At 38.0% G+C, this 23,107-nt stretch overlaps 1 protein-coding gene and 1 long non-coding RNA gene across 2 annotated transcripts in view; one reads left to right on the top strand and one right to left on the bottom strand.

Moving 5' to 3' along the window:
- The window catches only part of LOC122811363, a 71,531-nt gene extending 63,237 nt beyond the window's left edge, over nucleotides 1-8,294 (bottom strand). The window contains exon 1 of the long non-coding RNA XR_006366242.1: nucleotides 7,887-8,294. This is a non-coding gene — a long non-coding RNA (uncharacterized LOC122811363). The remainder of the gene's footprint in view (nucleotides 1-7,886) is intronic.
- Nucleotides 8,295-8,381: 87 nt separating this feature from the next.
- On the top strand, nucleotides 8,382-20,428 carry NEFM (neurofilament medium chain). Its single transcript, XM_044083157.1, has 3 exons — nucleotides 8,382-9,526; nucleotides 10,074-10,198; nucleotides 18,514-20,428. The coding sequence occupies exons 1-3, from the start codon at nucleotides 8,462-8,464 to the stop codon at nucleotides 19,919-19,921; spliced, it is 2,598 nt and encodes an 865-aa protein (XP_043939092.1). The 5' UTR covers nucleotides 8,382-8,461; the 3' UTR covers nucleotides 19,922-20,428.
- Nucleotides 20,429-23,107: the final 2,679 nt, after the last annotated feature.

The raw sequence follows: 23,107 nt of genomic DNA, 5'->3' as shown, positions 1-23,107 counted from the left end.
AGCTTGTCTAGGCTGCCAGTCACACTTGAATTTAAATATTAGTTTGGGCAAGCAGCTGCCACATCTTACCTGAGCACATTATTTAAGTTTGTGCAAGGTAAGGGTGGCAGCCATGATGAGGGACTGGGGAAGTAGGAGTACAGATTAAGGCAGCAATCAGTAAGGAGATTTACAGTTAGGGAGCAGGAGCGGAATTTCAGATTTAGGGAATGGGAAAGGAGTTTTAGGGTTAGAGAGCAGAAAGGGAGCCTTAGGTTAAGGAAGCAGAAGAGTTTAAGGGTTAGAAAGCAATCAGGGAATATAGTTTTAGGAAGGGAGGGGTTGGAGTTTCAGCGTAAGGAATTGAGGACTTTGGTCAGGAACTGGGTAGGAGTTTAGGGTTAGAGTTAGGGCTCTGGTAAAGCCATACAAATTTATTTGGCTGGGTGTTGGGAGGGGTAAGTAGTTACTGGAGATTGGGCTTGCCCCTGCAAAAACACAGTTTTTAACTCTGCATGTTCTGAGGAATAACCTCAGTGCATGCACAGAAGTGTTTCCCCCTGTACATTTCAACATTACTGTGTTGACGATGAGCATGTCAGTGTAACGTTGATTCAAGAGATACATAATACACATACACAGTGTGTAATGCAGTATGTAGTAGGGTGGATTGATACAAAGTAACGGGTCTACTTCAGAATACTGACAAACCAAAAGACTGAATATTCAAAATACCAAACACATTTGTAATGCAGGGGGCAAGCCACCGTGCCCCTCATATGGGGGGCTGCACCCCCACACCCCCTGCTAACTATATATACCAACTCCAAGATTGTACAACAGTAGAGAAGTGGCAAATTCCATCAATCAGTATTTTGAATACAAATTTTTATACTTTATGTTCTTTTCTAAACAGGCATCTGGAAAGCAGGTAATAAAAGTGCTGAAACTTCCAGACAGCAGAATAACTTTTTTCCTGATTTCAGCTACAGGAAACAGCAAAACTGCTTAACCTTCAATTCTGCAATGGGGAACAACTAAAGAGCTTCACCTTCCATCCAGACAGAAATAACTTCCTTCCCTCAGACAGCTACCCCCAAATTGCCTTCTGTTTTTCTTCTGGTCTACATAACTCCAACTAAAGTCCTCCCTGGTCCCTCCAGAGGCCCAAAGATCATGAATCTGTTGTGTACCTGGGCACTGTGCTTTAAAATCTCCTGTATGTAGCATAGAGAAGTACATCATCCTTTGAGAGTGGATAACCACCTGACTTAATTTCTTCCCTTCCTATTGGAGAACTTATACTAGCAATGAGAAGCATGACAATGGTGGATAATTATGAAAATGTATCTTAAGGACATTATTGACATATCACAGGGAACGTTTAATGAGGGCTACAAAAGGCAGTTGAAGGAAGCTATGGTGAATTTTGGTTTAAGAGCAGTAAACAGCATAAAGTTAGAAGACAAGAAGAAGAAAAGTAAAAAGATATTTTGTTTGACCACGGATGTTGCTTTTGCAAGTCAACTTTGTAAAGTTACAAGGGATAACTGGATAATTATGAGGACAAATGTTTAAGCTTAGAACAATTCTACCAACATTCCCCCTCATTATCTTATAAGAGAGCATTAATACTATAAGAATTTTTTTTCTATTAAGTAAGAACATTATATTTCAAGAAGGGATGTAAAATATGGACGATGTAGCATGTGTAAGAATGTTATGGAAACAAATTAAATCAAAACCAATGTGAATAGTCTAATTTTGAAAAAAAAAACTGCTACACTGGTCAAACTAGTTTTGTTGTTCATGGCATTAAGTGTGATTGTTTCCCCACCTCAACCTAACACAATTATGCTGGTATATTAGGCAAATTGGCATAATGATTATGAGAATAACACCAAACAGCTATGGTCCCAAATAAAGCAGTCTGTAAATCCACTGTGATGAGTGCTTTCATCCACAGAATTAAAAGACTTCATCAGATTAAAAACAGAGAAGATCCACAGTTTAAATAACTCTTCAACTCAAATCACATGACATGCAACACTGTAACTTCACAAGTCTTATTAAAAGTGACAAGCCCGAAAAACTCAAACATATACTAAATTCACTTATACAAATCCTAGTAGAACTGATCTAAAATACTATGAACACTCATAATTATTTAATTTAAATGTATACTAAATAATAAAAAATATAAAAAAGAATAAAAAATGAACAGCAAACTCTTAAAAATAAAATAAAACAATAAAACAATACAAACTAAATATTATTGTAAACTTCGTCTCAATAATGCTTTCAATTTCAAAACACAGCCAATAGAGGAATGATCATTCTTTTTACTAGTAATTTATTGTTAAGAGTTTGCTGTTTTCCCTCTCTCTCTCTCTCTATATATATATATATATATATATATATATGTGTGTGTGTGTGTGTGTGTGTGTGTGTGTGTGTGTGTGTGTGTGTGTGTGTAATATACATCCATATATGGGTCTATATAAAAATATCTAAAGAGCATAATGTCAACAGTCAAATGAACAGCCAAAATATCTAAATTGCAAAATATATAAACACAAAATATCAACAAAATCAAATTATACTGGAGAAGAGTTTATGCCCTTTCCCCACTGTTGTACAGCTTTGAAGCTGGTATATATAATTAGGAGGGGGTGTGGGGGTGCAGGTGGGTTGCTTCTCTACAAAACCATTGACACAATGTGATTTGACATTTTCAGATTTTTCGGTGTTTTCTACATGGTTAGATTTTACCACATTTTCAAAGTTTTTGTAGGGGAGGCCACACTCCCTGCACCCCACACACCCTCTGTTAATTATATACATCAACTCCAAGGTCGCACAACAGTGGGGAAAGGGCATAAACCCTTCTGCAGTATAATTTTGATTCTGTCAAAATTCTGTGTTTAGGTATTTTACAGTTTAGTTATTATTTTGACTGTTTATCATTCGACTGTCAGTATTATGTTGTTTAGATCACTTTATTTTTATATGTGTGTGTGTGTGTGTGTGTGTGCGCGTGTGTGTGTGTATACATATATATATATATATATATATATATATATATATATATATATATATATATAAAAGTGTGTTTGCGTATGTGTGTTTGTAGACATACACACACACACACACATATACATGTATATGTATATATATATATATATATATATATATATATATATATATATATATATATATATATATATGTGTGTAGAGATATAGATATATTCACATACACACATATATATAAACATTGGTAACAGAAATGCATATAATTTCTGAGAAGAAAACTAGTAGATCAATAGTTAGTCTTCACTGTCTTCTTTAAATGCACCACCTGGCTGGGCAAACATGTAATGATTTATTTCAGAACTCCAACATGCTCTTAAACAAACTGTATTAATGATATGTACAGCAACTTGGGAGACCGAATACGGGCCTCTGTTGGGAACAAGGGAATTTTATTGTTTTTGTTTAACAAAATATTTACCTTCATATATAGCACATATGTTTGACATCATTCTTTATTATCTACATTGCCAGTAGCTTCTGGGTCTCCCACTGGATATGTTATTTATGCACAGATCCTATCACCAGTTTTAGATGCACCGTATCATGAAGAACGTTCTTCATTTTGAGTCTTAAAAATCATGTGTTCCCATCTCTTACACACTGAAGAGACTTGGCACATATGTTTAATTAATAATTTTCAACAGAATGAGAGCTATGGATCATATAAGAAATATCAATTCGCTTAACGTGATACCTGCTCGTTTCTCAGGCATCTTAATGTTTGACAACTTTTGTTGTCATCCCGTTTGGTCTGTGTAAACTGCTTCTTTATCTGAAGAGCTTGTCGTTACACTCTGCTGTTCAATAAGGACAGACGTTGCTCTGCACTGATGCTGATGTAATATATAAATATCAGTGTCTTACTCTAGAATTAGCGATCTTAGCCTACACCAGTACATAAATCAGACGTATATCACCGGTGTCTCCCTTTTCTCTGGAAAAAAAAAACTTTCACCTGCAGGTTAAGCAATGGGACTTACTGTGTTACCCTCATTCATACAAACCTGGACAACTGCATGGGTGCCCTCAAATTTACACCAGGACTAACTGGCCTTACACTCCTTGAGGGAGGAAGCAGAGCCAAAGGGTGGGTATATAGCAAGGCTTTGATAATCTTTAGACTGAGTGGCCTTGTAGTTTCTTTGATCCTGTTATCCCTTGACTTCTGACAAGAAAAGCCCATACTTGACTAATGAAAATGATTTTGTTTCAACTTATATTCAATAAATAAATAATAAAGATTCTCTATTGCAAATCTTGCATTATTTCTATTGATCGTTGCCACTATTGCTGTTTTTCGGCCTCGGTAACAGTTTTCTGTAACATTTAGTGAAAAATTGCTCAATGTTTTCATACTAAAATGACAGACCTTTAACGGTCCAAATCATTAGAATATCCAGCAAAAAAAATCTAGTCGCTAGTAATCCTGATCCACACAATTTGAATTATCTATCTATTCTATGAGAAGTATAATTGTCTACAAAATATTTGAACTAGGTTCCAAACATTGAATGACAACGCTTACTTACCATGAACTCTCGCCCACAAAGTGGAAGCAATGGATTGCCTCGGAGAAGTGCCCATAAACAAGAATTTGTACCGACATAAATAAAAATGTCCACAAAATACAGTTATTATACGCATTGTACTCTTACTAACCACACACACACACACCTCTATCAGCTGCTGCAATCATCTGGCAGCAAGTACGGCTTTAATGTCAAACCTTTTAACATCCATGCTCGAAAATGTCTTCTTTAATAAACTCGCCCTGCGTTTTTTTTGCTTCCCTATTAATTGCAAAAAGATGTTCACTGACATCTGAATTATTGTTAAAATGTTATCTTTTAAGGGGAGCTGTTTACCCTTTTTATAAAAGGAGGTAGTCAGAAAAGTTTTGCAACGAACTTAAATATGGATTCAGTTTACCCTCGTCTTAAAATATTTAGTCAAATAGCTAAAGAAAGTGCAAATATATGCTGTGAAAAAGGTGCAACTGCACATTTTGTTTTGTGAAATATGCAGACGGAAATATGTGCCGAAGCAGGGCTACGTGTATTGTATTTGCCATCAGAGAATGCCCTATCTGTGCCTTGACTTCAGGCACCAAATAAATTTGCCGTGTGTGTGTGTGTGTGTGTGTGTGTGTGTGTGTGTGCGCGCGCGTGTACACAGACAGATGGAAACAAATATATAGAAACAAATGCACATACAGGACAGTTCTAACATTACCACTTAAATATTTTTGAAATATATTTTCATTATTCCACGCTGCTCCTGTGTAAAAAGTCACGACGTCAAGCTCAGTCATGCATTTCATGGACTGCTTCACTGCCTCTAGACCACCGGCCACTTTATGCTGCATTGTGCACCAGGTCGTTTTGCCCATATTTCGGTCCTAGCAAGCAGTCATTTGTCCATTCATCTCCCGCGCCTCGGTGATTTCAATAAAATAGCTGATGCATTAAATAAAGAGTGCCAGCTCTCAGGTTTCCCTAATTTTCAAGGACGTCCATGATTTTGCCAATAAAGTGCGTTTTATGCCTCAAAAAATGAATGATTTGGTGACAACATTTTGTGAATTAAAGTCATTACATAATTCCTGGCACCAGTGGTACATAGATAGGTCTATCAAAAAATGCTGGTAATACAGTTCCTCTTATTTTGACAAACTGTTCAGGTGAATACTGTCAATAGTTTAGAAGTGTTGCTGATAGAGGGTCTTAGTTTTTGCTTTTTTTTTTTTTTTGCTCGTCCCTTATTTTAGAACAAAAAGGATGAGAACTATGAGCAGGTTATGTTATTTCACGTATAGTAAAAATAGGTGGAAGAAATGTACATTTCCACAACTACCTGTGTTTAGCATATTTGGGAGGGGCAAAGGTTACCCATTCTTTCATGCATACGTTTAAATTAGTTTAATCAGGCGGCAGACCCTCTTGACACTTTTTGGGAGGCGGTTATTTACTCGTTTATTTATTAATTCATTTATATAGTCTGCTCTCTGACTACGAAAAAGCTGTATCAGTTATTTATAGTAAAACGGTATGCAGATGGTGGCCGACTGAACTAAAGTCTACGTTTGTAGTAGCACTGCCCCAACATATGTTGCAGTTTTGTCTCCAAACCCATCTTGGGCTGTATAAGATTCAGTATTCCCTGAATAAGGCTAAATATAAGTGTAATGATAATTGTAAGCAAGCATCTTCGCAATTGTCTATAAACAACCAACAGTGCATGTACCTTTACAGTTAACTATGGGTGATCCGAAGCTCCAGTTCACAAGAACAGTGCATTTGCAAGTTATCAGTTACTTCACACTTTAAGTCTTTAATGCAGCTTTTCCACTGCCCTGAGAGGATTTAGCCTGCTCCCCAGCCTATGACGTAGTTAAGTCTTCTGAAAAGCCGAGGGGCACTTCTGCAATGAAGCTCTAGAAGATCTCAGCCAGGACAAGATACTCTATACAATTTTTAACTCAAACAAGTCAGTTCTCCACCTAGCAACCTTAAAACTGTCCAGAATTTTGCGGAATGTCCATATTTTTATCTCCTAGTTTAGTCTACTCCTCACAAAATGTGTAGTTTTCTATCAAATAGTTGAGGATTTAACTCAGTAAATGGCAGACATATCTTTCAGAGAATGCATGCGTTGGGAAAACGTGTTATTCTAGCAACTTGCTATGTTTATAAAAACAATATTTAAAATCTGACACCAATTTGGGGCTTTTGTCCAGCCTCCACCCCCAACCCCAAATTAGTTCTGGTTTTGTCCAGAATTTTTGTACTCCTGAGAGGTCGAGAGGTGTGACAAAAATATCTCTCAACTTCTTTGCTCAAGAATTCTTGACTAAGATAAAAAAATAATTACAGGACAAAGGCCCAAAACAGGGACAATTTTGCATATGATTCAAATTCGCTTAAAAAGTTAAAAGAACAGCTGTTTTTTTTTTTTTTTTTTTTTTTTTTGCTTCACCATGCATTTCCTGAACAATAAGATGGTATGAGACTCATATGTATGGTAATGGCATTATTGGACGACTGTAATGCTCGGCACCACACTGCTCGACAACTTCAGTGATTTAATAGAAAATAAAAAAATCGAGAGACAGTGCAAAAATATAGACAACAATAATACTCATTCTACAAAATCAGGGACAGGTGTGGGCTATGTCTGCAGCTAAATATTGAGTTATTTGACCTAATGTTAGATTTTATTCCAGTGAAAGCCATCTGAACGCATCACAAAGCAAGACAGTTTTAACAACAGTACCAGTTTTAGCAAGTGCTTAAATCTCTTCGAAAACGTTTTTTTTTTTTTTTTTGCTAAAGTCCCAATTCACAAACCGATGATAAGCACTCAGTGACATTTACAAGCAATGTGGACTCCAGCTATATGAAGTATGGTCTTTGGTTAATAAAGGCAATAAATTCCAGTTATTCGCGGATCCCAATGTTATATAATGGCGAAAAGCATCACAGTGGTCCACATACAACATGTTTGCTTTTAATGCCTCCCCTGTTTTATTAGCTCTTGCAATAGCTTATTGAGAGACATTTTGATGAGATATTTAAACCTGGCCTGTTTCTCTTACCTTTAATCTCAAGTAATCAAAGCTCACAGAAAAGCAAAACATGCATCGTTATCTAAGTGCATACATTTATAACAGTTAAACGTCTTTCAACACATCAGATATTACTTTGTAAATGGAAAATATATGCATCGTAAATACGATGAAACCACTTTCGGGGATGACACACATCATTTGATCTCCTCCCAAGAACCGTCCTTTGTCTTTGTAGTTACCTGCTCACCTCCCATTAAAGAAGTAAAACCACATCTCACGCACTTGATTATAAAAAATGTTTATTTTGAGAGTTACATCGGTGCACATTTCACTTTATACTCGTACGACTGGAGTTAAAGGAAGCGAGCAGGATACCTAGGCCATCCATCCCAAACAAGGATTCTGGCGCTTGCGAACAATAGCCGCATCTCATGTTTCATTCAAAACCCCTCACCTTCTCGGGGGCAAATATATTGCTGGTCTATAAAATCTAAGTCCATCAAAAAGTAAAATACCTTCTTTACAAAAAGTAAATGGCGCTATGCAGCTTTAATCCGGTTTCTGAGACGCCGCATTTTATTTGTTCATCCATTTTTTTATGAGGATGGAGAATCCGGTACCCAGGCAGAAAAGGGGCGGGGACAACGGCTGATGCCCAATCCACGTGGCTCATTCATCAACTACGAAAAAAACCTTCAGCGGATCAATTAGCCAGCAGAGTGCACATTCTTGCCATGTTAGCGAATATGGTCTGGGTATATAAAGGAAAGCAGAGTACTTAGACGCGCTGTGAAAGCCACACACGTCCCAAAGTCTTCCAAGATGAGCTATACTCTGGAAACCTTAAGCAAACCGCCCTCTTACAGGAGGATGGTGGAAACCCGAACGTCTTACAGCCGAGCAGCCGGCTCCCCCTCCAGCGGGTTTCGATCCCAGACCTGGTCCAGAGGTCCCCCTAGCACTGCCGTGGGATCCTCCTACAAGAGAAGCAACATTGCTGTTCCCAGGGCATATAGCTCAACAGTCCTGAGCTCATCTGTAGATAGCCTTGATTTCAGCCAGTCTTCCGGACTTAATGGGGACTTTAAACTCTCCCCTCGGTCATCAGAGAAGGAACAACTCCAAGGGCTCAATGATCGTTTTGCTGGCTACATTGAAAAAGTGCATTACCTGGAGCAACAAAATAAGGAAATCGAAGCTGAAATACAGGCTCTCAGACAGAAGCAAACTGCCCAGTCCCAGTTCGGAGATCTATACGACCAGGAGATCAGGGAACTCAGATCCCAGCTGGAACAGGTAAACCATGAGAAAGCTCAAATACAGCTCGACACCGAACACCTTGAAGAAGACCTACAACGCCTTAAGGACAGGTACGATGAAGAGGTTCGTCTGAAGGATGACACTGATGCCACCATAAGAGCCATGAATAAGGATATAGAAGAAACCGCTTTGATTAAAGCAGAGCTAGACAAGAGAGTGCAGTCCATGCAGGATGAAGTTGCCTTCCTGAGAGGCAATCATGAGGAAGAAGTTGCGGATCTGCTCGCTCAGATTCAGGCGTCCCACATCGCAGTAGAAAGGAAAGACTACTTAAAGGCTGACATCAGCGCAGCACTGAAAGAAATCCGCTCCCAGCTGGAGTGCCACTCAGACAAAAACTTGCAGCATGCTGAGGACTGGTTCAAGACCCGCTTTGCCAAGCTCAGTGAAGCTGCAGAACAGAACAAGGATGCCATCAAGTCTGCAAGGGAAGAAATTGCTGAGTACCGACGTCAACTGCAGAGTAAAACCATTGAGTTAGAGTCTGTGAGGGGTACCAAGGAGTCCTTGGAGAGGCAACTGAATGACATTGAGGAACGTCATAGTAATGACTTGACCAGCTATCAGGTAAATATCTTGCGGCTTAATTCTGTGTAGATGTTAGCTTCTTTACCGAACATATACAGTATTGTGAAATGGATGTTATAAGTTCACCGTTTTATTTTTAATGCATAGCATTTATGAACCATAGCATTCTGCATATAGTTGTAATTTGAAGATATTTTGTCTCGTTTGGAAATTGTTTTCCAATCAGTGCCCTAGTTAGAAATGCAATGTACTGAAAGGTCCTTTTTGCAGTTAGTTGTCCTTTCTTTAAAAAAGCTGAAAAAGAATCTACATGCCCATGTTACACGCACTCTTCAATGACCAGAGCAATACCACTCAACTGCATGTTTGCTGCATTTCAGTGGATGAAACTTTAGCAACTGCCCACTTTGTAATTACTTTCAGATTGCATTGCAAATCACTGTTCTGCTTACATCTAACAGACAGTGAATATCTCATAGCTATAGTTAACAATAACTACACCCTGCATGTTATACTCTGAACATACAGCATAGAGGAGTTCCCCTCCTAATGGAAGCTAGCTAATAGACTTTTTTTTCTATTTCAGGAAACAATTCATCAGCTGGAGAATGAGCTATGGGGTACCAAATCGGAAATGGCCCGCCACCTGAGGGAATATCAGGACCTCCTCAATGTCAAAATGGCCCTGGATATTGAGATCGCAGCCTACAGGTAGTGATGCGCATACATTGCAGATAACGTTCTGAATAGTAATGACACTGCAGATGCTGGGTTAGGCGTCCTAGGGCACAGGCCTAAGTCACCGGAAGTTTACTAGGCATAGCACACTAGTGTGTTCTGAATGAGTACTGCAGATGTTCAGACTTGAAACTATGGAAAAGTGTCATATTGCGTATTTGCTTTACTGGCAAAAGGGTATATGAAGCAGCTTTCTGTGGGTGTGTCTTCTACTGAACTACAATCCCCCAAAGTTCTTTCCAGCATACAGTTTGAACATTTACAGCTTATTTTATTATTTTGGTCTACTAATTGCCTGCCTAGTAATAATCAGTACTGACATTTAAACTGCAAACTTTTTATTAACTTGTAGAATTTCTCTTTGACTAGATGCATATTTATAACAAGTTTTCTCAGCAGTGAACTACCGTTCCTGCTTTATTTTTAAAACGCTATTGCAATGTCTGTAGAGGTGATTTCACTGTCCGCTATTTAACCCCCAAAAAGTAAAAAGAATGCAATTCCCACGGTGAGCTATACAATGACCATAAAGCAATTTGTTGGGAATTTCAGTATTCATTATACAATGTTTCAGAATTTGCAAGTTTTCCCCACTGTAGTTATCCGCAGCACTGACTTACATTTACTTTTAAGGTCTTGTTATTAATTAATAAATCGGGGGATGTGGTAGGCATTGCAATCATACCGTTCAACCTCTTGGAGCAAGAAATCTGGGCAAAGCCATAAATAATGGAGGGACAAAGGCTCAAAAATAGGGGCAGTTTTTAAATATTGCTTTTACAATCTAGAAACTTCATAGAATGACCTGACTGGCAGTGATTTGCCGGAAAAAACACAATTTTATGAGAGACAAACCAAAAACGAGGCAAAAATCTGGACAATCTGCGAAAATATGCACAGCTGAGAACCATGACTGCAATGTATGTAGCATGTGTGTAAACTGTCTATATTTACGTGTGCGAGAGCGTTGGGTGGGGCAAAATCTCTGCTTACCAGTTATGTTAATTTTTTTGCACATGTACTTTTCTACAGGAATGCAGGAATTGTCCGTAGCCTAACGCTAAAAATGCAGTATTTACGGTATAAATATCCAGACATGAGACAAAATGTTCTCTGCGGATGTAGGAAACGAACAATCTTTATACTGAGTAGGCATAGCTCTCAACCTCCCATCCCCAAAATGAGGGACATTAACCCTCATAATGTGGAACAAATGGGTAAAATGTGGAACACTTACTGAAGGCTTACTAATACCTTCAATTAGCTGGTTTTACTCATGAAAAAAGATATTGTAATGAATTAATATTATTAATTTCTATTTACCATGGATATCAGTTACAAATTCCTAACACTGGATGTGTAAAAGACCCTTTCAATGTGGAAATTCGAGGAACATGAACATTTTAGGACCCCAAATGAGGTACACGAGAGGTATTAGGTATATATTAAACTGAAAAGGCACAATCACTTAACAAAACAGTTTTACTGTCATGTGCATTTCTGAGCAAGTGTAATCTTAACACAGGCAGGGATAAGAGTCTAATGGTTTCTGGAAAGTTTTCCCAAAGTTATGCTTAGACATTAGTTAGGATATAGTTAAAGAGACATAGTTACATAAGCAATTTTCTGCAGACCTCAAAAAATCCAGTTGGATACTAAAAAAGCTTTTTTTTCTAGATGTAGTCAAACATTTTTTTTGTCGGACAAACTCTAACACGTGCATAATTGCAAATATTTTTATTGCAATAAATGTGAGTAAAATCAATTCCACGAAGACATAACGATGAACGTTCAAAAGGAAAACAAAGCTAAAGTCAAGGACACCAAGCGTCGAGTGTTTAATATAAATAAATTGCTGTGCATTATTCTCAACAGATTATTAGAAAATTTAGCAAGAACAAATGTAAAATGCGTTAGCATTTTTATCTTACTAATGAATCAGAGAAGTTTTGCTCTTAAACCAGAATGCATGTCCCCGAGTAGAAATTAGTCAATTAGCATTATATTAAAAATTAGGATATACTTAAAGTCCAATGTAGGGTCATTGTTTGAATTAAGTGATTATATATGTTTCATAAAGCAAACAATTCCTTTAAAATGCCAGACAGACTCCTCATCAGTAATGTATTATTGCCAAAGTCTGCACATATATTTCACTTTTTGTAAAGGTAGTTTTTCTGTGAATGAAAAATAAAGCAATTTTGCACCTACAGACAGTCAAGCATGGTCTTGACATTATTTGTGTATTTGGCCTAACATATTTTATGTTATATGCCCTCAACACATTTTGGTGGCACTGTTTTTAATTAAAGAATAATATAACAATGCTGTACCAATTATGGGAGCAAATGGGTAGCAGGTTGGAGAATGATGCAGTTCTGTGGAAGCAGCATTTAGGGACAATGTTTTGGGTAACTTCAAATAGTAAGTGCACTCACAAAAAAATGAAAACAACTCAAGAGGTTGTTGTTGTGTCTTTCGGCGTTTCCCGGTTAGGGGTCGCCACAGCGGAACTCCGGTCCGCTAATGATTGGCAGTATATTTTTACGTGTCGAGTTGCTGACCCTGACGCATAACCTTCAACGAAGGTACGCCCATTCACGCATGTCTCCACACAGAAGACGCTCTAGCTGAGAATCGAACTCAGTACTTACTGAGGCAACAACCCTACCGCAGCAAAACAACTCAAGAGGTAATTCATAAAAAATATTTAAGCACAAAATCTAGTAATAAAAACATAATGGTGTTTATTAAATCAATATAAACCACGATATGACATTTTAGAATGATGCTAATCTTAAAATCATTTTTCATTCTTTCTTTTTTTTTGGGGGGTGGGGGGGGGTAAATGCTAATGTATTAACCAGATTTGTGAAAACTTAGATCAAGATATAGCAGTGTAAGGTTGAAAAAAAAAAAACTAGCAGCAGTTTGTCACCCAATTCAGCTGTCCAGAATTTTGTACAATGTCCAGATTTTTGTCTACTAATTTTGGTCTATTCCTCATAAAGTTTGCAGTCTTCTGGCAAATCACTGAGGATTTAACGCTCTAAATAATGTCAGGCATTTGAATCTCAGACTTCTTTTCACTCAGAAAATGCATGTCAGTGCAAAAGTGGTTACCGTGTCATTTCTCTAAGTTTGTAAGAGCAGTATTTAGAATCTGTCCTTGATTTTGATCCTTTGTTCCCCCACTCTTTATGACTTTGTCCAGAATTATTTTACTAAGAGAATGAAAGTTATGTGCAGAGTGTAATGATCAAAGTACCTTCTGATCTGTTAAGAAATAACAGTGTACACTAGCATCTGTAACATGTAGCAGTGTGACATCCACCACACCCTCACAACTGCTGTTGTGATACAGAAAACATCTCTTGACATACTGATGTACCTGCTCCCCCAAACAAGACCAGCCTTGTACTGTACACCATTGCCTTCACAGTCTTATACCTACCTACACTACTTTCAGTATGTCCTAACCATGATTATGTTGTGATCCTCCAATCCAAACACTTGTACACTAAGCAGTGAAGTATCTCTGTTATTCCAGGGACCACTACAACCTCAATGCTCTGCGTAGTGACTATCCCATATATTAAAGGGATTTATGAAATCTGTAAATAAATCTCCTTGTTACTGTATTCAGTAATGAAACAATCAGTCACAGCTCAGCTCCCACTTGCATATCCATGTTTTACAGAGTACTGAAGGAAAACACAATGCTGTATGTACTTTTGTTTATGTTTCTTGTAGACAACACCTAGAACCAACATATAGGCATTAAAGGACTTATTCATTGCTCTATATGTCTAATCAGCTACCTGTCTTTACATGCAGCTGTCTGCATGCACACTGCAATGGAAGGCTTGTAGAAACCACAGAATATCCACTGATGAGTAACATTTTTATTATATTCTGTTCTATTATATTACATTTATTGATTGCCCCTGCAACTGACCATTAGCTTACATCATGTCCTCCTATTCATCAGGTCTACTAGATCCACCTTAGCCACCTGCAGACTAACTGCAACTCATACCCAAGACAGGTGAGAAGAACAAGGATCCTGGTGCAATGTCATACTGATGCTAGGAGCATTTTTATTGTAATGCTTTAACTTTTTCCCACCCTTTTCACAGTCCTGTAACATCCCTGGGACAGGTGTGCAATGAAGCATGCTGGGATGTCATCTCACCTCCACAGTGACTAACCCCCTGCCTCCCTTAGACAATGCCCTGTGCATCACTAACCTTTGCTAGATACCTACCATGAGGTGTAACTATGTGCATGCCATTCCCCCATAGTAGGCACACCTAGCTACCACTAATTGAACCTGGATCATCTGGGCTATATTCAGAACTTTATATTTCTGCTTCATGACAGTGTCTCTCACTGAAGAGTAACTTGTGATTCTTCATGGCTCGCTCACTGTCTGTCCACTGAGCCAAGCAGTAAACCGTTACACTCACTGCCTTGGGGTAGAATGAAATGATAATGGCACAATAAACAGTTCAGTGGAATATGAGGTATTTCATAAAGCAGAAGTTGCAATTAACAGGACCAACATCAACACTAAATATTTATTCCAGAAGATCTGGGGATTAATGGGGCACTGAACTGTCAAGAATAAGGATTATAATGGTCATTTCATGAAACTATGATCGTAGATAGTAAGAATCGTAAACTAGATTGTATTTTTATATTTGCAAGAGAAGCAAAGCACTATACTGAGAAAGTTAGCAGTCATAGTAAACTGCTGTCTATTGTAGCACTGCAATATGACACCATGCAACTAGTAGCAAAATCAGTGCAGGGAATCATCTGTTTGGTACAGGGTCAAGGAATCTAGAAGACATAATTTATTGGTACTCTATATGGCTTATAACCAGTGAAGTACGTTCCCAGTACATTGGCAATTACTTTAAATTGCTTGTGGTGCACTTCTAATCCAGCAGTTTAGAAATAGGCCTACCACTTAGTAGCATTATTCTCTGTGATACGTAACTTTAGTGCAGTATAGAAATATGCAGGCAATATAGTGAGAGCTGGAACCTGCAGTAACGTCTTTACACACATAAGAACTGTAAATAAATAAGTGTATGCACATGAAGCACCATTTAAACTTAATAAAAACACTGACTGAAATCAAGCTAAAACAAAAACGACACATTCACCTAATCACGATAATACTTTATAAATTACAAATTCCCTAGATTTAATACAAACACAAACTATTCCCAAATACAAACTCGCATAGGCCAAAATGTAAACCGGCAGAGAATGCAATACATTCCTTCACAAAGTATCCCTTGAGCCAATTAAAATACATCAGCAGTACTCAGGTAAGAGCAGTGTACCAACCTTACTGCCTTTATGTTACTTTATACATTGCAGAATCAAGTTGTATCGAAATGATATGAATGTTACATTTGATCTGAGAGTACAGAGGCAATCACATTTCTACAAGTACTTAGGCATTGCTGTGAATATGCAACCACCACCATTTGTAAAACTTATATGTCTGAACAATAATGGTATATTGCATTGATCTGCCTTGTCTTCATGTTATTTTATACAATACAGAATCAAGATACAATTAAATGTTGTGAATGTTATATTTAATTTTCAACTAAAGTTATAGCCACATTTATCCAAGTACTTTTAGCAATGCTATAGACATACAACCTGCACCACTTATAAAAATTACAACTCTAGACACATAGTAATGTGTACATGGCGGATTGCAGCCCCCCTGCCCGAGTCCCTTACTTATATATACACTAACTCTATAGTTGCACTACAGCAACCAGGGTAAGATACTACAAATCTTACTGTAATTGAAACAGTGCCTAGCTTCGTGCTTGGGGAGCACATGGGGAAGTAATATTTCTCCAGTGGAGACCAGGGAAATGTCTTTCTATGCTTGAGGGGAGAAGGTGGGGCTCCTTGCTAGCAGTGTCTGCTGTGGAAGCAAGGTATGTCCAGTGTGGACAGACCATTGCATACCCCTGTTTGATTCTGTAAGCTGGGTTTCCACATGAGGGTAATGTAAGGAAAAACCAAAAGCCCCTTAAACAATGCCTTTAAGGCTGTCTAAATGACACCCGTCCAGTTGATCCGTACACCTGTGATGGGAATAAGAATGGGCTGATGAGCTAGAAGGGGGCTGATGGTCAACAGGCAGTGGGGCAAAAAGTGTAAAAAATGCTATAGCTGAAACTAGAGGCATAAGTTTTTCAGTAAGGCCTGAGTGACCTGCTTTTAATTAGCTGCTCGGGACTAGATGAAAATAGTCAGTGACAATAGGTGTGACAGTTCTTGAAGAGCAACAGGTTGCCAATAGTTGTGTACCACACAGGTCCCTTTGGAGGAGAGCTGGGATGGAAATGCATGGCTTCACTATGAGCATTAAGTTCAATAAGACACCAAAGAGTGGCATATGCTTCATAACAGGTGCACAGTAGCATGCATTCATGTAGCAAAGACATTATGAGCCTCTGCAGTGGTGCAATTCACTCAACTCCCCAATCAAGCCATTGGATTAAGCCATGAAATATGCCTTCATTGCCAGGATAGTAGCAAGAGCACAAAACATCCTCATGGCTTCTTGAATGATGACCCCTCCCCACAGAGTTCTTGTCCTGAAATCAGATAAAATCTCTAGGTAATAGGAATAACTGAATGAATGAATGAGCACATCGGATTGAGGTGGAACTTGGTTGGCAGGAATGATAGCAAAAATTACAAAGAAAAAGTACCATAATTGAGGACATAAAATTCATCTATAACTGTCATCAACAAATAGGTAACCTAGTGAAATACACAGCAAAATGTAACTTGACTATCAGAATTCCATGTGTGTGTGTGTGTGTGTGTGTGTGGGGGGGGTCTACTTCTAAATTTTGAAGTTTTAAAACTTCAAATTTCTTCTGGTAGAGACCATAAGATTAAAGTTTTGAAACGTTGAACTGTTTAAATGGAGATCGCCATACAGCACGGAATAGTATATTTACTGTTTTCCTCGCTATAGTGCAATCTCAGAGTTGGTATATTTAATTAGCAAGGAATGTGTGGGGTGCAGGGGGGCTGCCCCCCCTACAAAATGCAAAAAAAAAAAAAAGATTTTTTTATTTACATTTTGAGGTTTCAAAATTTTGATCTTATAGTCTCGACCATAAGAAATTCGAAGTTTTGAAACTTCAAAATTTAGAAGTAGACCCATATATATATATATATATATATATATATATATATATATATATATATAGTTCCCTATCAGAGGCTTGAAACACTATAAGCCTGAAAATCAAAATCATGTAAACTATAGACTGAAAGTTCAAAATCCTGAAAGCCCAAAATCCCGAAACTCAAAATCCTGAAAACACAAAATGGACATACTGACGTCATTGTGGCTTTGCTATTGTTAGCCCTGTGGTGTTGGGTCATGCGTTGGGTTCAGGTAAGTGTGCGGTTGGTTTTATGTTAGGGTTAGGGGCGGTTTAAGTGAGTTAGGGTTAGGGTGCAGGTTAGGCATGTATGCAATAGTGACAAATATTGGGGTTAGGGGCGGTTTAAGTGAGTTAGGGTTAGGGCGCGGGTCAGGTGAGTGTGCGATAGTGACGGACCTTAGGGTTAGGGTCAGGGTCAGTTGGTAGATATTAGTGTCTTTATAGTGACATATTAGCATTATTTGTTTACTATCAGAAGGTCGAAGTGGGTTCGGTCGAACCCACTTCAGTCAAAGTCCAGAGGCCAAATGGTGACAATGTCAAACTCGACATTGTCGAAGTATGAATCTCGCCCCATCTCAATCCATGTTAAAGCCTGTGCAGAGGTTTACATTGAGTTGTATTTCGACAATGTTGGAATTCAACATTGTCGGTTTCGCGGAAGTGGGCCGATGATCCCATCATTCGTTCGACCTTCTGATGGTACACCACATATATATATATATATATATATATATATATATATATATATATATATATATATATATATATTTATAAACACACACACACACATACACACAGACACTCGGGCAGGGTAAATCTGTGTAATATGTATAAATGCATCATATATAATATCAGTGATATTTTGACTAAAATACCTGAATATTTATGTCTGTGTGAACTTACTGGGTATTATTGAAATTATTTTTGCATTTATGAATGCATTAATTATGAAGATCTGTAATATGTTTAGAAGATATTGGAGTGTTGACACTTCTGTCATTTACTGACATTCCTTTCTTTTCCTTCTCTCTCTCTCTCTCTCTCTCTGTCTCTCAGAAAACTTTTGGAAGGTGAAGAGACAAGATTTTTCACATTTCCTGGCAGTAGTGTTCCATCATTCCCTTATAAACAACCAACTTTTCCAACCAAAATACAAAAGTCAAAAGCTGAAGCTCCAAAGCTAAAAGTGCAACATAAATTTGTAGAGGAAATTATTGAGGAGACAAAAGTGGAAGATGAAAAGTCTGAGCTGGATGTTGCCCTTGCAGCTGTCGGTGAAGAATTAGCTGCAGGACTTGAACAAGAGGAAGAAGAAGTCAAGGAAGAAGAAGAAGCAGTTGTAGAAGAGGAAATTGTAGCCTCCAAGGAAGCCCCAGTTGAATCTGCAGCTCCTGAAGAAGAAGCAGAGGAAGAAGAAGGTGAAGAAGAAGCAAAGGAAGAAGATGAAGCAGAAAAGGAGGATGTTGGTGCAGAAGGAGGAGAAGCTGCAGAGGATGCTGAGGAGGAAGAAGAAGCCAAAGTTGAGGAAGAAAAGGAAGAAGCAGAGCCTGAGGCTGAAAAGGAAGAAGTAGAGGAAGAAGTTGAGAAAGAAGAAGATGCTGAAACAGAAGAAAAGGATATGGGAGATGAAGGAGCAGCTGATGAAGATGAAAAAGCAAAAGAAAAAGAAGAAACTGAAGATGCAGAGACCACTGCTGAAGAAACTGAAGACACTGTAGAAGAGAAAATTGAAAGTGTTACTGCAGCTCAACAAGGTTCAGAACAAGAAGAAGCACATGAGGAAGAAGAAACAAAAGAAACAGAAGAAGATAAAAGTGATTCTGATGAAAAAGGTGAACAAGGAGATGATGAAAAGGATGCCAAAGAGGACACCGAAGAGGAAGAAGTTGTCAAATCTAAACAAGCTTCTGAGAAAGAAGATGAAGCTGATGAAGAGAAAGAAGATGAAACTGTAGAAAATGAAGATGCTGCTTCCACAGAAGAAGACTCTAAATCAAAACCTTCTTCTCCAGCTGAGGAAGTGAAGGAGGTCATCTCAGAAACAAAAACAAAAACTGTTAGTGCAGTGAAAAGTAAGAAGGACACTACCTCAAAGGGACATGAAGAAGAGAAACCTTCAGAAGAGGAAACTGAGAAAGATGCTGCAGTGAATGGAGAAGTAGATGATAAAGATGAAAATGAAGAAGAAGAGAAGGAAGAAAATATGATTGTTAATGGCATTGATGTGAGTCCATCCAAAGAGGAGGATATAGGAGATACAACAGCAAAAACAATAGTAGTAAAAAAAATTGAAAAATCTACAACAGAAGGGATTGATGGTACTAAACATATTACAGAATCTGTAGTAATCACTAAGACAGTAGAGCAATTTGATGAACATTTAGAACAGGAAATAAAGACAACTAAAATGGTAGAAAAATCCACCTCACATGCCATAAGAAAGGAAGTTAAGGGAAGTGAATGAACTTTGGGTTTGTCGGAAATATCAAAATGCTACAATGACAGCTACACAATGCATGTGAGTGACAGCTTCAGTGGGCTTAGATATGAATTGGTTCTCTCATGGGGGGTTAAAGACTGTGTTACTTTTGTGCAATATGGGGGAAATGCATGCAAGTTCATGACGTGTACCCTTTGCAGCTCTTGAGGAATGAAACGAAATGCATGAAAGAGGTAAAAAAAAGAGAGAGAGAGAGAACGTTCCTCACTTGCTGGATGGGCACATCAGAAGAGCGCCATTAAGATGTATTTATGCAAAGAATCAACTGAGCCAAAAATAAAATGACCTTGTTCCTTATTAGCCTTAAGATGACTTTATTTATTGATATTTTTAGTTTATCTCAAGGAAGTAATTTCAACAGACTTTATTCATGGGAGAACCTTGTTAACAAACACCAGAACTGCAAATTTGCATTAAACCATTGAAAAATCCACAGCAGAATTTGCTTAATAAAGGTTATGATGAAAACCATTTCAAAGTGTTTATCCCATTTTGTGAAATAATTTATTTGCTACTAGAGTCTATTAACAGTTGTTGTATTAGTCTTTAGAAAAATGACTGCAGCACAGCAAAATTTCCTGAAATAATCCTGTTTTTAATAAAGTCATTGTTTGCTTGTTATACTGAAAAATAACCAAAAACAATTTCTTTATGAAAACATGAAATATCTGGACATTTCTGCGCCTCTCGATGAAACCATAAATTTGGCATCTGCATATTTTCTTATCTAAAGTGCCATCAGCTGTGGGCTAATAAGCCATGATAATCCATGATGCCTCATTTCATAGAGTTTAGGATTTCTCTATAGAAAAGACCTGATCATGTGGCATTCATGATGTGAACAAGAACACAGATGTCATAATCAGGAAGTGAAGCATGTGTGCAGTAATAGATGCAGAAATGCTTAAGGCTTCTAGTATGACTCTCCTGCTGAATGGTTGCTGCTGATAGGTATTGGGCTTGAACTTTATTTAGTTGCAAAGGTAAGCAGCAGCAGTAGCATGACTTGTTCCAGCAGTTCTCCATCCATTAGATAGCTAACACATGCACTTGGAAGATAAACAAGCCTCTCCTTTGATCCTCAGATGCAACCTTGCATTTCTAAATGGCAGAATATACCCTTGAAACCATCACTGCAGGCAAAATATTACAGAGAAATCTCCAGAAGTGTCACAATATTGTAAAATCTACAAGCATTCATATTCTGATTTAATGGTAACCAGTAACACATTGTGGCCAAAACAGAGATAATATGTAAACCTTTTAATGATTATATATTGTCATTCGCTTAAATGCAACATTGTCATAGGCAAATCAACTACACAAGTTATTGAAAGCTTACATTTATAAACATCCAAGAAAATTCACAAAAGAAAACACTCTAATCAAACATATGCCAATCAGCCCCTTCTGTGTTTTTAATTGACTCTTTGGGCCAGATTCTAAGAGTTGCATTCAGTGCAAGTCTGCCCTGATTCCAAAAGACTTGCTCTCAGTGTTAATGACCCACTTCAATGTATGACCTATGTATAAACAGGCTTCCACAGGGGCCAAATTCCAAAACACCTGCATTCAGCCTGCTCTAAGTGATAACTGGTAACTTACACTAAAAACATTTCTTTTGGAATCTGTCCCTTTATTATTCCACAGAAAAATTACACAATTTTCTCAGTTTTGCAGGTGTATACATACAAGAAATAAGTCTAACTAGAATGAGAAGTTAGATCCACTGTCTGTATGCTTTCCCTAAAGCTGCATATGAACTCTGCACTCTGCCAAACACTCCCCCACAACTTCCATAACTAATAAAAAGAAATACAGTGGCCGAGCATACTTCCATCATCCATCTACCTGCTTAAACTTAGATTTATTTAACTCCACTGACTGGTTTTCTCACTCTGGGCTACTTATATAATTCCTTAAACCTTAATACCCCTAGTGAAACACCCATATTTGTTTCTCTTAGCACTTTCTCATAAAATCCCAATAAATCATATCAAATGTTTTAATGTGAAATAATATCACCCTGTACCCTTCTTGTCAATCCATTTCTACACAGACCATTGAATCCAATAATTTTCTAGATGATTTGTGGATGATTTCCCCCCCATCATGAAGACAGTCTGACACTACTCCACCATCTTCCCCAGCACCACTTCTAATCTGACTACCAGCACCATTGCCATTAGTTTTGCATCAGCATTGATCTTTAGGTCTGTAATTTGCAGCATAATCCAATCCATATGCTTCCCCTAGTATGTGATTGCACTCTTCCCTACTAAAATATCATTCACAACTTTCTTAAAGCTTCAAATCCTTCCTGCCTGATCACCTTTACCTTAAGATGCTAAATCATTAAATATGCTTCCTCCTCTTCATTACATCTCCCCAGTCTATTGCTTCCATTTTTAGTCAGACCGGCCACTTTCTAAACCTTTCTTCTCAATTGCCTGTTATCTTCTCCTTGCACTCTATCTGATGCATACAGACCTGCAGTGCGCTTTGCCACCATCATTGTCACACCCACTTATCTGTAACACCACTAGCCCCCTCATCTAGCAATGTTCTCCTTCTCTGCTCTTTCTTCAACTTCCATGGCAATAACTTCCACCCCCACCCTGTCTCCCTCTTGTCACCATACTGTGTTCCTCCTTCCCACTTCTGGTCTACTCTAAGTCTTCTCTGATATCTGTAGTTTTCACTTCAATTCATGCAGTTTTATCTACTGCTAATTTTGGCTAGTTGAAGTTTTGAACCAACTCACTTTCACCTTTCTAAGTTATATTTACAATTTCCATGCCTATGTTTCTTTTTTTTCCTCTGCACCATCCTCTCTTACATAATGACTCCCTTCAGGTCACATTTGGTGCATCCCACTTAATTCTGTTTCTAACATTACTATCCCCCATTTCTCTCCAAATACTCCCTCTTCCATTCCCTGTAGCCACATATACTAATCTCCCATTTCCAAACAGTCCTACTTCTGCAATCCACAGGGTTCATCAACCACTTCAACCTCATATCCTTTCCTACACAGCTTAGCAATGTCTTCTAGCTTAATCTATTTTTTCCTGGAAAGCTGTAATTTTTATTCAACCTCTCTTGAACCTTGGCCAAAAAGTTGTTTAATCCCCTACTTTCCAGGAGGCC

This window comes from Protopterus annectens, chromosome 9.part0 (assembly GCF_019279795.1).
Source record: "Protopterus annectens isolate FY-2018-M chromosome 9.part0, PAN1.0, whole genome shotgun sequence".
Classification (NCBI taxonomy): Eukaryota; Metazoa; Chordata; order Ceratodontiformes; family Protopteridae; genus Protopterus; species Protopterus annectens.
The sequence above is the reverse complement of the archived record's forward strand: the minus strand, read 5'-3'. Positions and strand labels throughout refer to the sequence as shown.

Excerpts from the sequence above, each read along its gene's own strand:
- NEFM (XM_044083157.1), top strand. The coding sequence starts at position 8,462 with ATGAGCTATACTCTGGAAACCTTAAGCAAACCGCCCTCTTACAGGAGG. Across the intron at positions 9,527-10,073 it reads ATGACTTGACCAGCTATCAG|GAAACAATTCATCAGCTGGA; the intron begins GTAAATATCTTG and ends TTTCTATTTCAG. Across the intron at positions 10,199-18,513 it reads ATTGAGATCGCAGCCTACAG|AAAACTTTTGGAAGGTGAAG; the intron begins GTAGTGATGCGC and ends TCTGTCTCTCAG.